The sequence below is a fragment of the Sturnus vulgaris genome, chromosome 4 (assembly GCF_052056855.1).
Source record: "Sturnus vulgaris isolate bStuVul1 chromosome 4, bStuVul1.hap1, whole genome shotgun sequence".
NCBI lineage: Eukaryota > Metazoa > Chordata > Aves > Passeriformes > Sturnidae > Sturnus > Sturnus vulgaris.
The window spans coordinates 16,481,048-16,498,933 of NC_142246.1; the positions used below are offsets into that span (position 1 = coordinate 16,481,048).

The 17,886-nt window shown below is 37.1% G+C and overlaps 1 protein-coding gene across 11 annotated transcripts in view; it reads left to right on the forward strand.

Moving 5' to 3' along the window:
* The window catches only part of SLIT2 (slit guidance ligand 2), a 259,624-nt gene extending 247,586 nt beyond the window's left edge, over positions 1 to 12,038 (forward strand). For 6 of the 11 annotated variants that reach the window (XM_088163204.1, XM_088163205.1, XM_088163206.1 and 3 more), the window contains 3 exons: positions 4,678 to 4,966; positions 8,875 to 9,086; positions 10,186 to 12,038. In XM_088163204.1, coding sequence (XP_088019330.1) covers positions 4,678 to 4,966; positions 8,875 to 9,086; positions 10,186 to 10,427 — 743 coding nt within the window. In that variant the 3' untranslated portion in view covers positions 10,428 to 12,038. Of the gene's footprint in view, positions 1 to 4,677; positions 4,967 to 8,874; positions 9,087 to 9,446; positions 9,539 to 10,185 lie in introns of all 11 variants that reach the window. The other 5 variants (XM_088163211.1, XM_088163212.1, XM_088163209.1 and 2 more) reach the window with 5 other exon arrangements.
* The last annotated feature ends 5,848 nt before the right edge of the window (positions 12,039 to 17,886 follow it).

Sequence of the window (17,886 nt, forward strand, 5' to 3'; positions counted from 1 at the left end):
CATCAGTAGTACATTTGTATGATGTACTGATGCCTTCAAATGAGTGTTGCCCTGTAGAAGCACATTGCATTTTTTTTTTTGTGTATCACTTCTGCTTACAGAGTGTCCTGTGCCACATTTGGAAGAAGGGGTCCTAAACTCTCATAAGACAGGGTGTGCTTGCTTACTTGTATTGTCAATATCAGTTTGTTTAATGACTGCTGAGGCCAATTGTGCTACTTGAAAGCTGAGCTTAGTGCAGAACAATAATCCTCCTGTCTCTTATAAGCACCTTCAATGAAATGAGGCAACTGCCAACTGTAAACATTTATTCTGAGCACATTCTTACCACTGCGATGCTGATTTGTGACATATGGTTCTCTTCCTTTCTTCTTCACTCTTCAGATCTGTACCTCAATTAGCAGAATCACACTAATCTGCACCGTCATCTTCAAGTATCAGAAGAATAACTTTGGGAAATAATCTCTTTTCTCTTAGTGGTTTGATATCTAAGAGCAGCAATCTTTTGCATTCTAGTGCATCTTCCTTAGGGAGGTCCCATGTTTATTCTATTGTAATTCTTCATATTCAGGCTCCATACAGACAATTATTTCTGCTGTCATAGAAAATATTGATCCAAAAAAATGAAAATCTATCATAGAAACACATTGTAACAAAATAATGAAGTTGATGTTCTGATAAGCTGATCAACAGTAAGTTGATGTCCAGCTCTTTACCTTTCCTCTTCTTTATCTAATGTATCTGTTTATAATTTTTAAAATTTTCAAGATGGATAATTTTCACTCTTGTATCTTTATATTACCCATCTTTTTGAGATTCAATAATTTTTTTCTTATCCAACTATATCTAGATTTTTTAGAGAATTTGATTACACATTTTCATCAGTTAAGAACTTAAATTCTCACTAGGATTTTATGCAGTATTTTTATCTTTGCCAAAGTTTTAGTTTGACACCTAAATCATCATGTAGCTTACACTTACTCTTACCACTTTCCTGCTAAAATGGCATTTCTGATAAGCATCACCTCAGTTGGCAGGCTGAAATTCAGACTTGACAGGAAGTCCTTGTACAGTGTGCGCTCTCATTCCCTCTGATTCCTTCTCTCCCTCCTTCCCCCTTCTTCTTTTTTTTTTTTTTAATGTTACTCTTGGGTCACAATAGTTAGCTTGGTTTGAAAGGGACAATTTAACATTATTTTTATCAAAAGTGAGCTAATCAATTAATAAATTTGGGGGGTTTTTTTGCCTTTTCCATGTGTATGGCTCTTTTGTGTGGTCAGAATACACGTGCTTGTTATTTTTCAGTCTTTCTGTAACAAATTTCAGTAAATCATATTGAAAGTGGATGGCTTTATAAGAATTCTTAAGGGACAATCTGTTTCTTCTCAAAAATTCTTCAAAGGACTCACAGACATCAGTGATACTTCTCATTCTTCTCTCAGAAATTAGAGCATATTTTACTAGTTGAGAGCGGCACCTTCTTTCATGGATGTCCCTATTTCTGAGACAGGTAGAGAGTATCAGCTGCTTCTCATTTGTGCTCTGTTCTGGCAGCTTCTAGAATTAGATATTTGTTTTGACAGTTTTACTGTGTGACTGTTATTTAAGAGAAATTCCTACCATTTGCCTCCTTGAACAGTAATTTACCTGTAGTCAGGTTCAGTGTCCAAAAGCTTAAAAGGGGGTGGGAACTACTCTCTTACCATGCCAAAAATAGATCAGAAATATTTCTCTGTATTGTTTCTATGTCAGTTTTTTGTTAACTGGTAAAGAATCTTTATATAAAAGATTTGGTATCTTGCTAGAAGAAGCAAGGCTATATAGGCTGGAAGCGTGTGCATATGTTTGCTTTGTGTTTCCAAATGTCTCCCTTATTAGAGAATATAGACAAAAATTTTTTGAATGGTGTGATATACCACCTATTGCCTGGTATCATACATACATGCTTATATGGTTCCCAGAAATCACATCTATGTTTCCTGGCAGTTTCAAGTGTAACATCTGGTTTAGCATTGCCTTGGTGTGCTTAGTTTAATACACCTTTTATTTTTACAAAGAGTAAGTTCATTGCATTTATTCTGCTGAGATACTTCAAGCATTTCCTATGAACATTAGCTGAGTGTGGCTTTCAAGGGAGACAACAGGCTGAAGGCTCTGGATGAGATGACTCTGCCCTGTCCCTGGTTTGAGAATACAGTAAGTAGATGTGAGGAAATAGAAACTCATGATTGTTTGCAGTCTGAGTTCTTAAATATAATAGTTCAAAGCCTATTTTACAGTTTGACCCTGGCTGGGTGCCAGGTGCCCACCAAAGCCACTCTATCACCCCCCTCCTCAACTGGACAGGGGAGAGAAAATGCAGTGAAAGCTCATAAGTTGAGATGCAAACAGGGAGAGATCCCTCACCAATTACTGATGTGGCAAATCAGACTCAGCTTGAAGAAATTAATTGAATGTATTACCAATCAAATCACAGTAGGATAAAGAGAGGTAAAACATTTCTTAAAGACACCTTACCCCACCCTTCCCTCCTTCTCAGGCTTAACTTTCTTCCCCCGATTCTCTATCTCCTTCCTGCAAGCAATGCAGGTAGATGAGGAATATGGGTTATGGTCTGTTCATCACGTTGTTTCTGCCCTTGCTTCCTCCTCAGAGAAAGGAGTCCTTCCCCTCTTCCAGTGTGAGGTCCCTGCCATGGGAGACAGTTCTCCACAAACTGCTCCTGCGTGGTTGTCTTTTCTCCTATGGAGTGCAGTTCTTCAGGAAAAGGCTGCTCCAGCATGGGTCCCCCACAGGGTCACAAGTCCGAGGAGAACCTGCTCCAGTGGGGGCTCCTCTCTGCACAGGTCCTGCCAGGAGCCTGCTCCAGCACAGGCTTCCCATGGGGTCACAGTCTTCTCTCGAGCATCCACCTGCTCTGGCATGGGTCTCCTCCATGGTGGGTCTCTGCTCCCCTGCAAACATCCATGGGCTGCAGGGGCACAGCTGCCTCACATGGGCTGTGTGGGAATCTCAGCTCCAGTGCCTGGAGCACCTCCTTCTCCTCCTGTCCACTGACCTCACTGTGTGCAGAGCTGTTCCTCATAAATTCTCACTCCTCTCTGGTCACATCTGCACAATTACTCTTTTGGGTGTTTTTCCTTTATAGATATGTTGTCTCATAGCTGTTGCTACCATCACTGCCTGGCTTGGCCTAGGCAGATTTGACAGGTCCATCCTCAGCCAGCTGGCATTGGCTCTCTTGGACATGGTGGACACTTCTGGCAGCTTCTTGGAGAAGCCACCCCTGTAGCCCCCCTCACTACCCAAAGCCTGGCCACACAAACCCAATACACTTATTTAACTGATAACATCAAAGAAGATTAGGCTCTTCAACAGTATGGGTACAATATTGTTCATTTCTATCATCACTGAAGCCTAGCACAAATGAAATTACAACAACCTCTAAGTGAAAGGCAGGTCTACTTCATTAGCTTGCACAGTATTTCTGCATGACTCTTAACTGCTCAGAGTAATATAGAAAATTACTAGAGGTATCAGTTTACATGGTTAAGGAGCAACTATGCAGAACATTCCTGCTTTCTTGTCATTATCTAAGTACCAGAATGAAAACTGTTGATTTTGTCTAGGAATAAACCTATGCAACTAATAAGAATATTTATTTTTAGGTAAACAGATCCTTTTCAATGCTCAGTGCACTTTGATTTCCTTTGCTTGTGAGTGAGTCTCACGACTCATTTAGGCGTTTGTGTATTCATTATTAGAAGGCAGTATTTTAAGGACTATCTACTGTAGGCTAATATGTTGGCAATAAGTTAAAAGAAAACAAAAAGCAGGGGGTAGGAGTAGTAGAAACTTCATGTTTACAAGAAAAAGTTTGATAGTAACTTTCCTTCTGAATTATTCTCAAATGATTATAACAGGATAAGTGCATCACATATACCTACTGCTCTAATTACACCTGTAACAACTATAGACTGCAACAGAGGAATTACTCTGAAAATGGTTAGCATTGGGGGACATTTGCATTATCTAAAAGTGTATACACATAATTATTGTTATTATTGACTGGTTTAGACTGTAATGGCAAACTATGAATGTGTTTTTGTTTTATTTTATTAATCTGTATTTGAGACATGCTTAAAAAAAGTATTTTTGGTTTTGGAACCTCAGCCTGTTGTACTGTCCTTTCCAAGAAATTTTCCACAGCAAAACTTCACATTTTAAATGTGTATGCTAGCTCCGTTTTGATGACCTGGTCCTGGAAATTTTTCTGGAGTTGTGTGTCTTAGCTTATTAAAAAAGGCATATCAGCTGCTAAATTTCAACAACCTTTGTTTTTCTGGGATTCAGAAACTATGTGCTATCCTGGACTTAAATGCACTAGGTCAAAACCAGGCAAAGCTGACCTTTTCAGAGCTCTGAGCTTCCTTTCTGATGAAGTCTTATATTCATCTCTTAAGTGTGACTTAGAGACTTACAGGTTTGGAATTTGTTTACATGCATGCTTGACGACTAGGACAATTTCCAAAAACTAGATTATTATTCATGGTTCTAGTCTGAATAGCTAAGAATAATTATTTAAGAAGCATTCCTTTAAAACTGATTTAAAAATGGAGAAAATGGTATAGAAAATGGTGAGATTTTTACACTAATTATTTGCTATTAATTTCCTAGGCATGCCTGTGAAAAATAACATAGCAGCTTTACGTCAGTCGCCAGGGCAGAACGGCACTAGCTTCCATGGTTGCATCCGTAATCTATACATCAACAGTGAACTCCAGGACTTCAGAAATGTGCCACTGCAAGTGGGAATTCTGCCAGGTTGTGAGCCTTGTCATAAGAAAGTTTGTGTGCATGGGACATGCCATGCTACCAGCCAGTCAGGCTTCTCCTGTGAGTGCGAAGGAGGATGGACCGGACCGCTCTGTGATCAACAAACCAACGACCCATGTCTTGGAAATAAGTATGTCCTTCCTCAAGAAAAAGCAGTAGTGTAATATGCACATAAGTCTCCTGTTATGTGTATTTATTTCATAAAAGTTCACACTTGCAAGAAGCAACATAACCTGGGCATGTAAAAGTGAAAACACCTTCCAGGTTATAGTACATATAAACCATAAACCTAATGAGGGAAAGTCCCCAGTTTCGGGGAGCAGATTCACACATCTCACTGAAGTGCTGCCTAAAGCCTGGGAGCTGCTCTTACATACTTCTCTATGGGCTTCTTTTGTAATGAGATACAGCTGTGGGTTTGACCCTTGGCACAAAAATGATTTTGAAGAAGTTGCAAATGGAAAAACCCCAATTTGCTTATTTTCGGTTGTAAAGAATGAAGTAATAAAACTATTATTATTATCAATATTATTAAGAATAATAATAGTATTCTCTACTGTGTTTTTGAAAAATGATACAATGGACATATCTAATATTTTATATTTTCAGAGTACCCCAGGTTTTAGCAGGACAATAGATTTCAATCTTTTTTGTGAACTTCTGTTTAAGTCTGAGTGTTTTAATTCTATTTACTGATTTGAGCAGAAAATTTTAGTTTATATATTTGTATATGTCTATAGAGAGGTTCTTGTATATAAATGTGTGGAGATAGAAAAAGATATGTGTAATTGTGTATATGAAAGTATTGATATCCATGCATATTCATCTTTCAAATTTACTGTAGAGACAGATTCAATTTTGATTCATGGACTCCCAGCACAAGAAGATCAGAAACTTCAGAAGTTCAAAGTTATTCTGTATTTATCGACCTTGGGCAACAAAATGTCATTCTGTTTGTCCTTACCACTGGCATTTTTTTGGTAAATCAAGCTTGCTTGGGTCTTCAGGTTGCTGCTTTTTCAGTGCAGCATTTGCCAAAGTAATTTTTTACTTTTAAGGACCAGTGGTCTAAGTTTGCTAATAGATTCTAATAAGATGATTTTCAGCTCCCATATAAAATGATGTTTAAATCATTTTTTCACCTAGTGTGTGTAGAGTCTGACCCTTTAAAGTTTTATACAGCAGTTAGCATGCTTTGCAACACAGTTTTCTTTATATTGGTTGTAGACTCTTTCAGTACCTTTAAGTTTTGAACTCTTCCCAGAACTATAGCACTCAGGTTTTCAAGGATATCATTATAGAATTTCATATTTTTTTGGTCTTTTTCTTAGGCTGTGCTCTTTCTCAGTAACTTTAAAGAAAGGTAGTCACAGCAAGTTAAGAAATGCAAATGTTACTTTATATTTCAATACTTCAGGATTAAAAAATAATATCAAACTGTACCCACAAGTTCTACTATCAGAAAAGCCAGAGAATTTCTTTAAACTGTCCTTAGAATACTAGATTCTTCATTGGTTCTTATAACTGTGCACATTAGCACCCAAACTGAGTGCTTTTTTGCAGCAAATTATGAAGTTATCAGTATGAGATGTAGGCAGTATCAAAGATAGAAATAAGTGAGCACAGCATTTGTTTACTCTTTAAAATAATAGGTTCGTTTCAGCTGTATACAGTGCTGTGAGCTTTAAAGAGAGAAAACCAAACCAAAAATTTTTATTTGGAGTGGAGGAGGGCTTTGTTGTTCCTTACTTCCTGGGGATTTTAATTCTGTATTTCTTGATTCATCTCTAAACTCTCTATTGAAAAGATGCATTTTATCCATCTAATACAGTTTGACATTCTTCTTTATCTGAACAACAGAATTGTCACTGATCTCTCTTTCAGAAATGTAGATGATCTTAGAGATCCCTTGCACATCATGAAAAGGCTTAAGACGCATTTACTTTACCTACATCTGGGTGTTCGAATTCAAAATACAGTGACCAAAATTTGTTTTCTAGTCAGTAAAGGAATAAGCACATTTCAAAATAATAAATAAGACCTCAAGTTGTCTAATCATCCTCTAGATAAGCTCACTTCTCCCCATGACTGACTGTGTCTGGAGCTTATGGCAATTATACATCCAACTTGAGTGCCTGACACAGGTACCTAAAATTAGATGAGATGAAACTGTGCCTGAGAGTTTGCACTTAGCTTGATGTTCCTTTCAGTAAAGTCTGAAGATGAAATTTAGAGCTCCAAAGAGCAGGTGGAAACAAAAGTATGAGAGTTGGCATTAGCTAAAATTTAATCATCTTCTAAGTCAAAGCAGAACTTTACCAAAGATTTTGATGCAGATTGCTTTGGTATCTAAAACCTGTATAGAGTATGACAGGATGTCAGTGCCACATGAGTAACTTAGTAGATCAGATGTCCTAAAAGTGGATGTTTTAATAATGGTGAAAAGATCAAATGCTGAACATAATGAAAACTAAACAAAAGCTATCTGCCCTGTGATACTGTCAAAGCCTTCTATTTTGTGTTACTTAATAACAGTCTTGGAATATCAGACTTAAACCACAGGAACAATTTTTAATTTTTGTAGAGCATATGATTGCTTCAAAATACAGGCTAATAGAGAAGTTTGAGGTGCTTAACCTACTAGTTTTCTATTTGCAGGTTTTAATCTCAAACTGGTTGTGCTATCTTAAAAATTTCAAAATTACGTGTTGCTCTTAATAGAATTCTTCATTTATGACAACACGTAATTTTAGATGAATTTTTGCTGTCTTCAAATTGAAACAAATTATTTTTTTTTCGGTCAAATGGTATTTTTATTTTTTTTAATCTCTTTTTTTTTTCATTTATTTATATGGGTGCCATAACATACTAAGGAGGTTGTGAGTTCGAGAGTCATATACTATAGAGAATAAAAACATTGGAGAGCAGAAACATCGGGAAGGGTGACTTGTATGTCAGGATTGCATTCCTCCCCACAGAAGAATTTTCACTGTGATCTCCCTAGGAAACATTATGTAGATAGAAAATTTTTCTATGGAAACAACAGTTAAAGAGAATAATATTATTTTTGGAAGAAAGTTATTGATCCTATACTGCCAAATGGGGAAAGGGAAGTAATTTTATTCCAAGTCATTGGTAATGGTTTCAGAAGATGAAATCCCCTAATGTTCAGCTTACAGGCAGGAACAGGTAATTAAGCATCCTCCTTTTGGGAAACACCACCTCTCTCTCCAAGAGAAGTAAGACCAGTTTGTGTTCCCATACTACTGTACATCAGAACGTGGCAGATGCAGATTAACTCACAATCGTTTTTGTTTTAACAACAAGATTTGAGCCTGCCACAAATGTTTATCAAAGCTCAACTGGGAAATTATCTGCTTTAATCACTTTGGGTGAGACTTGGTAAGGCACAGCCTCATCTAGTGTGAGGTTTGGTATGAATTTTGGGTGAGGGCTGTTGCCTTGCCGTGAAGCACAGACCTGCCTCAGACATTATAAGACCCTGCTACTTGCAGTTGGCAATACAGACTAAAATTTTTGGAGGGGAAGCACATGTTCAGCTTGAGACTACCATTGCTTGAGTCAGAATAGTTTCTCTTAGGAAGTGCCTGATGTGTCTTTGTGCTGGGAGCCCCATATTTCATGAGTGACAATATGGAGTTTCTTTTAAATGATGCACAAACCAGAATTTCAGGTGAGTTTCTTTTCTCTTTGGCTTGATTTTACTGTGTTCTTCTCAAAAGCATGCTGAAAATTCACATAGGAAATGTTGTTTTTAATAACTGTGGCCTGTAAAATTTTTCCATAACACATCTACAGTGGCTATTTTCTGGTGAGAGGGATTTCTGTACTGCAGCTTGTTTTGTGTAAACCTGCATACCAATTATAAATCACTTCACTGCACCTCACTGAAAAGGTCCATTAGAAACAAAAGCAATTTCTTCTGAGTACAGTCCAAAGTATTTGTAGTTAATGTTGCTTAGCCTGAACTTTGATGAATAATTTATTTTTATTCTCTTGGGCTTGTTTCCCCTGTAGATGTGTGCATGGTACCTGCTTGCCGATCAATGCATTTTCATACAGTTGTAAATGCCTGCAGGGACATGGGGGAGTCCTCTGTGATGAAGAGGAAATGCTGCTTAACCCCTGCCAATCCATCAGGTGTAAACATGGCAAATGTAGGCTTTCAGGACTTGGGAAACCATATTGCGAATGCAGCAGCGGATACACGGGGGACAGTTGTGATAAAGGTAAAAAAAAAAAAAAATCATTAATGCTGTTGTGGTCTTAGAAAATAGGCTTTTTTAGTAAAACATGAACAGCCAAGCACATGAACAGCCAAAAACATGACCAATTTTTTTTTTTTCACAACACACACATCTGTTGCTTTTTTTTCTACCATAAGAATTTATCTTGATGAGAGAAAAATCAAGCTTTTCCCATGAATTTGTTTACATTTTGAGGATTTTTTCATCAAATGTTTTGCTGTGAAAACATTTCTTCTTTTTTTTTTGCCTTTATTCAAAAACACATTTTTACTATATTTAACTATTACCTTTTACCTGCTGTATCTTTCTGTATTTATTGTTTCTCTACCTTCTGCAACTGAGAAGCCAAATCCAATGATTCTGCTCCTAGTTTTATCACAAACTCTACTTTTGACCTCTCAGCTTCAACTGATTTATCACAGCGAATTATGCAGGTGAGATGGATGAAAACAGGATGACTTTTTCCCCCTACCTTTTTCTTTTTCCTTTGTCTATCAAAGCTTTCCCTCTCCCTCTTTTTCCCTTACCCCAGATGGCATTTATTTTGTATTGTACGTAGATGTGAATAGAAGAACATGGTTGTAGAACATTTAACAGATGTCTCATTTTTAGCTGCCTTTATACCTCAGTAATTTATGAAGTTAGCGGAATGTAACTTATATTAAATAAGAGTTTGAATAATATTAAACTCCAGGTCTAATAAATTAAATTGCATGCTCTCTGAAACATTTCCTATGGTAAACAGAACCAGCTGCAAGCAATGTAGCAACAGAAGATGTGTATTTTTATAAAAGAGGAAAAGATTTAAGCTTCCAATTTTCTTGTCATTGTAATAGCTTCGTATTTATGGTTTACATACACATAATATAAGCTTTACCAAAAATAGGAGGTATAGGGAATGAAACCCAGCATTAATCAAATTACTTTGGTAGAACCAATAGTTTCCAATATACAGTCTCAGTCAAACTTTAAAATACCAATTCCAACTGCGAATAGCAACACAGCATCTTCCTGTGTTACACATTCTTTGACCTGCGTCTCAAAAAATCACATCTCTTACTTTAAATGTTGTTTCCTACAGAAATCTCTTGTCGAGGGGAACGAGTCCGAGATTACTACCAAAAGCAGCAAGGGTATGCTGCGTGCCAGACGACCAAGAAGGTATCGAGACTAGAGTGTAGCGGCGGCTGCTCTGGCGGGCAGTGCTGCGCGCCGCTCCGCAGCAAGAGGCGGAAATACGCCTTCGAGTGCACCGACGGCTCGTCCTTCGTGGACGAGGTGGAAAAAGTGGTGAAGTGTGGCTGTACAAATTGTCCCTCCTAAGTGTCCCTGTCACACTCGTCTTTTGAAAATGTTGTATACTTATTGACCGTGTCGGACTAATTAATGCTTCATAGTGGAAATATTTGAAATATATTGTAAAATACAGAACAGACTTATTTTTATTATGAGAATAAAGACTTTTTCTTCATTGAAAAAAAAAAAAAGATTCAAGTGCTTGAACTGAGACTTCTCATACCCAAGAGGAGCTTTGAAGAAAAAAAATAAAAAGACCTGGTAACATTGCAGCAGAGATGGGAAACTTTAACTGCTTTTAACATGGATTCTTCTTTATAACATGCTGAAGATACACTGACACTATACACATGTGACTTTCAACTTAACAGCTCAGAGATGAAATACTGACTAGAACACGAGGCTTGTTTTTTCACTTTCGAATCAGTCTATTTTATTGTCTTGGCAGACCGTACCAATCACTTACCTATGGATGAGGAAACTTTATGAGCAAAAATAATCAGATTATACAGAAATAACGATTGTTTGAAACACATTTTGTCTTTTGGAATTATTAAGCATCTTGAGAAGATGGGGTCTCATTTAATGAATGGGAAATGGGAGATACAAGAATATACTATAATCCTGAAATCTCCTGATGATGTGTGCTTTTATGTCAGCATGTTAGCAAAAGAAGCATAAAAAGTGTTTATCTTCCCTTTTACAGTATTAATTTTTTGTAATATAAATGTTCTGGGGATGATAAAATAGATTATTGATGGATAAAATAGTAATAATATGGATTTCTGTTTCTATGAGTTCTAAACAACTCTATACAGTATTGGGTTTCATTGAGAAATATTTATTGTATCAAAGTACATTGTACTTAACCCTTTTAGGCCATCCCTTTTACTGTTTTTCGATGCTTTAATATATATTAATTTATATTTGTCCCAGTATTTTTGTAATTTTTTTTAAAGGACTTAAAAAATCAGGATTTTTTTGCAATAGAACTAACGTAGCATGTCGTCTTGGGGTAAATGTTTTCAGTCTGTTTTTTCCTTTCCATTCCCTTTTACTTTTCCTTAGAATCTGACCATTTGGTGTCACTGAATAGAAAGTGGTGACAATTTGCAGTTTCACATATAGCAGATATTCAGGACACCTTCCAAGAACCTGTAATATATTACAGAAAATGTCTTTACACTAGATGGCATTTGTAGAGAAGTTAATTTTCCCTATATACAGTACTTACAGAAAATAAGATGACGTGTAGAAAATTACATTAGAAGATAGATCTTTATAAATTAATATTCCCATGGAGCTCTTTACCTTTTTTATAAAAAAAGAAAAAAGGCTGTGCTATCAAAAACTGTGATTTTCCCCAAATAATAAAACTACTTTACTGCCCTAATGTTCCCCATGTTAACATGTTGCTGCTAAATTATAATGTAGAACTGGTAATCAATAGTGGGTTGTGTTCTTCTTTCAGTAAAACCCAGGGTACCCTGTAAAAATGCAGATGTTTTTTCAATTTTATTTTATTATTTTTTTTACGAAAAAGTTAGATGTACATGTGTAATGCAGTGTGCTTTGTCATATTTGGACTGATATCAGTAATGCTACTGATGTTTGTAAATTAAACAGATATTTACTTCATTAACAGCATTTATTTGTATTCTTCTGAGAAGTTTAAATTGTCTAGCAGCCTTTAATTAAACATCTGTTGCTAAGAATATTTGGTAAAAAACAGAATAAAACCCAACCCTAAATGTAGTGTATTCCTTGCTGAAAATCTGAAGAAGGAATTGACTTGGGACTATTACACCTAGAGGCAGTGGCATCTGAAAATGTCTGTGCATTATGAACTCAGATGAACTTACACCAAAACTGAGAAAAAGACTTATAAAGTATGCTGCAGGAAAAGGTAAATTATTGAGTCTATCCTAATACTTCAGTGGTTATAAAAATGGCAATTTGACAGTTGTTCAAGCAAGTAATTTGATTCTTTAGAGGGATTCAGTTTCACTAATCTTTGACTAAGTATTTTAAATTTAAGCAATTGGATGGGATGATACTTAACCAGGTTTATCTTCTCTAATATATTTATTACAAATAATTCTGTGTTTATTTTACTTAGTCTACTTTAGAATTTGTCTAGATATCCAATGCAACAGCCTTTAGTATGAAGGCTTCTTTGGAGTTTCTGTAACTGTTGAAAAATCTTCTGTAAATAGGGGGAGCTTTGAGGAGAAAGAAGATATTTTTGCCTAACAGTCCTTAAACAGTATTCTTGGATATGGAAAGATCTCTTGGAACTCAAAGTCCCTGTATCTGGAGCTGGACTGTTTTCTGTCCTTATCTTGACAGAGAAATGCAATGGTATTCAAGCAATATTGGCAGCTAGTTATCTTGAGGTCATCAAGAGAGGGACCTTTTGTGGTCTCTGAGCAGAACCAAAAAGCCCAATTAGAATTGAGAGAGAGAGAGAGAGAGAGAGAGAGAAAGAAAGAGAGAAAGAAAGAGAGAAAGAAAGAAAGAAAGAATCACCCAGACACCCCAAAACAAAGCCCAGCTTTGTCACCTGCCCCTCTGAAGAAAGACAAGGCACCTACATCAAGTGTACATTCAGCTGTCCTTAACTTCCTTTATCACCTCTTCAAGCATCCCAAAGTACCACTGTGCATGACAAGAGATAACTTCCTCAATGGGGTGGGTCACTCTAACACCTCTCTAATCCAAAATCAAGTTTCTTGTAATACTGCTATAATAGGCTGCCTTGTACCTCTATTTCCCAAAAGGGAAATGGGGATCTGATGGAATTGTCACTTTAGGTATCACTATCACAATGGAGAATTTAGTTCACTGCAGAGCACTCCAGACACAGGTTTTCATTCAAAAATTTAAGTCATGCAGCTTTTAACACAGAGCTTAGGGATTAGGTTTTTCTCCGTGCCTGCTCCCTGCTCCAGGAATCACTCTCATACAGTCTGCTTTTAATGTATTGAATAAAATCCATAAAATGCATTGCATCTGAAGGATACGACTCAGTATAGTGGCCAAGTTCTCACTTCAGTTTAGCACTGCATACAATTAGAATTCTTCTTTCATTAGCAACTAAGAAAAATAAAACTTGTGGTTTCCATCATTTTCTGCCAGTGTTCTTAAAAGCTGCAAAAAAGAGAAAACACATGAATACTGCTTAATTTGTACTCATTCATGTACAACTCCTACTGTCATCTCACAGATGACAAAATTGTGAAAGAGAATGAAAAAAGACCATTATTGAATAAGGCTCTATTGTTAACACTGAAAGTCAATTCAGAACAGCAGCTATCGCACATGGAACCAGATTCTGCAGTCTGTGTTAACTTTTCTGGGGCAAATTGATATTTGAGGGATAAAACACTTTTCTAAGCAGACCAATTATAGGCTATGAATGAGCTTTGAAAGATACAGTTCATTTTATAAGATCTATTGTAGTAACAATTTTGGTTTCAGTATACTTTTTATTGCCATAGGGGGATATTATGAGCCTTATTATTACAAGAATCATTGTAATATGAGGATGCTCTGTGTAGGTGACACAATATAACACTCATATGACGTTATATGAAGGCATTTGCTTGGAAAGAGGAGCATGCAGAGGTTTTGGAAATTACAAGTCTCTGACAGACCTATTAATTCACAGTGTACTTTCAGGGATGAGAGCAAAGCACTAGAGTAAGTGGATTGTCACTATGTTAGTTTGGATGAGAGGATGACTAAGATATGGTGACTAAGGTAATGACTAAGAGATGAGAGAGAGAGTGGAATGTTACGGAAATGAGCTGGCTGTTAAGAAGAAAATGCCCAGAAGTTTTGGAAAACTGTCAAGTCTTAGGGGCTGTTGGTAATGACGATCTATTTTGGGAGCTTTATCTGTTGCTGCTTGAAATTTACATGTTTTAAAAAAACCCTTTACAGTTCTGACAAACACACACTTGATATTTCTATCTTGAGTTAACCCTATCATTTGACGAAAAGTGTATCTTTTCAAAGCAATTCAAAATCCCATCTTTTGGTTCATTTCTTCTCCTTTCGAAGCAGGTGTTATTCCTGCAGTAGCTCATTAGGCATGCAAGTGTCTGTGCTTCAGCTATCCCACCTTACAGTGGAGAGCCTGGCACATAATTTCAGTTCCCATGAAGTGCAGTTCGCCAGCTGAGCCATTCAGGATTCTTGGTTTTTAGAAGTATCTATAGACAGAGCTGGTACCTCCAATCTATTTAAGATTCCTGGGATCAGAAAATCATCGGTAGTTGTGACTATGCAAGGGCTGTCAGGAGTACAGTAAAACTGAAGTGTTTGCCTGCATGCCTGGAGAGCCTGTTCTTTCACTGTGCTCTCCATGTATTGTGTTCCTGGGAGACTGGGAAGTCATGCTCATCCTTTCTAAAATATTTTAGAGTAGAGGGATTTAGTGTCCTTCTGTAAATAAATTGTCTGGGCTGGAATCATAGGCCTCTTTGGCCCTCAGCCAGGTTAAACTGTGTATGTATACCTTAACATCAACCATCATCTTGGACACCAACAGATCCTGATGTTAAAAAAAGTGAATAAATCTTGCTCTCAGTTTAATGAAACACAGATGGGAAAAGCAAACTAAACAGAGAGTTAACGGCTCTATTCACTAGTCTCCTGGGCTCCATGTGATTAAATCAGAGTTGGAGGGTATGTTCCTGCTGCTGCTGTTCTGGCCAGTGTCCGTAGGGGTGATGGCCAGCTAAGAAGAAGTACTCTGTCAGAGCTGCATGTCATTTGTCAAGCTGAGAAAGAACAGTCATCTCACTGAACAGCAAGACTTTGGCTATCCACAGTCCCAGAAAATACACTCCAGCTCTACAGCATGACACCCATGCCACAGGAATTTTGCTCAGCCATGGGAACAGGCTTTAAAACTGCCTCCCAGATCCACAACTTGATTTCAGAATGCTGGTTTTAGCAGTGTTTTCTGGTCTTTACAACTCCATTCTTTTATTTCATTCCAGATTAGAGGTAAACTCCTCTAGTTCTACACATTGAGCCTCAGTACTCTCGATCACTGCCCAATGCTGCATACAGGAAATTGAGACTTGTTTTTTTTTTGATCCTGTTTTAGGTATGCATTAACATTTGTAGAGGGATCAGAAGACCTGCCTTAAAGAAGAAAGTTATACATCCAGATACAGAGATAAAACATTTTAATGGCCTTTATAATTCAGAAAAAGTTAAACTAGCTCCTCTGAAACAGTCTGACAGCCATAAAGTGATATAAACTTACTTATTTTATGGATTTGTAGACCTATGCCACGGGAATTGCTATCTGGTTTTGTCAGCTACTACTTTTACTTTTTTAAAAATTCCTTTTAGGATATTTTCCATATCACAAGAGACAAGTAAAGATAGGATTAATGTGCCTGGGTTGCATATTCTGGCATTAAAGTTCCTTAAAATTATCCAGTAGCCTTTCTTCAGGACGTTTTTCTTCTTTCTCATAGTTTTTAACATTCTAGGCTTCAATCTGTTGTTTCTGTAAAACTTTGTCGACTTTGTTTAATTTCCAAAGCAGATTTAATGCTTCCAGAGAGAGGAAAAAGGATACCTTTTTTTTCCTGCAGCTGTGCCTAAAATCTCTCACAGAACATCTTTAGAAGTATGTTTTCTTTCAAAGTCCTCTGAGACTATGTTAACTTGAGCTGGTTTTACTGCAAATTTGGTTGGGTTTTTTTTCTTTTGCTTCCGATTAGCTTTATTTATTTAATCACATTTATGTGTTTCTGCTATGGTAACAGCAATAAGAGAGTACCTTCTGACCTGTGCTTTAGAAGTTCCTTGCTATTTTGAAATAGCAAGTTTAAAGAGTGGGGTTTGTCTGTTCTCTCTTCTCTTTCAATTTTTTTCTTTTGTTTTGTTTTGTTTTGTTTTGTTTTGTTTTGTTTTGTTTGGTTCGGGGGTTTTTTTTGGTTTTTTTTGGGGGGGGGTCTTTTGTTTGGTTGGTTGGTTTTGTTCTGTTTTGTTTTGTTTTTCACTGGCTCTCCTTCCCTAACAGTTCACCCATTTTTGTATAGTTTTATATTTATTTTGTAGAGGAAAGGTAAGAATGTGAGACAATGTCAACAGTAAATAAAACCAGCCACAGAAGACACATAGAGCTACACAGAATATCCACAGCAAGATCATGTGGCACAGCACATACTCCTCTGCAGAAGATTCATTATTGCTCTAAGTTAAAAAAAAAAAAAAAAAAAAAAAGGCAAACAAAAAAACGTAATGAGAAACTTTGAAAAGCAGCTTAAATGTGAGAAGAAAAAGGTTTAAGTCCCAAGTGATCCAAACAGTGCTCATCATTCATTGCCACAAACCGCAGGCCAGCCACTGGCATTCACACTTTCTTTCCTGCTCCAGGCACTCCAGACACTGCTTGCTTCCCCTTTCCCACCCACCTGACTCCAGGCCTGACTGTGCCTGCCATTCCCACAGCCTTTCCAGATGACATTTCTTGCTTCCCATTTGCAGAAAGTTACAGCATTTGCCTTCCTGCATGTGCCTTCCCTGAGATAATTTGAGCTGTCTAGTCAAGGTAAAATACCATGCTGGTGATGGAAAGAACACTCTCCAACTAATTAACATTTGAGCATTTAAAAATCAAGTATTATTTATTAAATTGTTATGGCAAAATGCTAGTACCAATCAGTGGGAACTGTGGCTGTCAAAACATTTAAGTAATAAAACTCCCAGTCTGTGTGTGACATGGAGAATGATGCCTCTGTTTTCATTCCAAAGAGCAAGTGTAACCAGGTAAATTGAAAGGAAGGGTAAAGAGACCTAGAACTCACTGAAAATCTGCTCAGCAATCACATGCAAACACTACAAACAGAAAATATGCTACAGTTTGTCTGTTTTGTTTGAGTTTTTTACAAAGAAAACAAAGAATAAGTTTTCAAATAAGTAAGGCATGAATGCCTGGGAAATAATGCTAAAAAGGAACCAGCTCTGGCTATATCAAACTTTAGGCAGTGAATTCACAAGGGAATTGAGTGCTGCAATTGCTTGTGGGTAATAAAGACAAATGTGTATTTTCAAACTTTTGTAGAAAGGGCACTTACAGCCCAGAAAATAGCGACACAGGTCATCCCATTTCATGTGCACATGAAAGGGCAGTTTGGGGATGAGTTCTTTTAGCAGAAGTGATCACAGTTCATTTGAATTTCATATGGAAATTAAAAGGCTTGTAAAATGCAGGAAAACAACCATATTAGATGAGACAGAAGAAAATATTAAAGATTTAAGACATCCAGGGCCAGATTCACTGTAGATTCAAGCTGCTTCGTGCTGTTACAGTGATGCACAGCAGCTGTAAACTCAACTTAGCTGGCCTGGAGCCACTGCAACTCCTATCTGCTAAAAGAAAAGGAGTTTTCAGTGCACCAAACCTGGGTATGGAACTGTGGTCTGTCCTACAGCCTACTGGCTAAAGAAACAATCA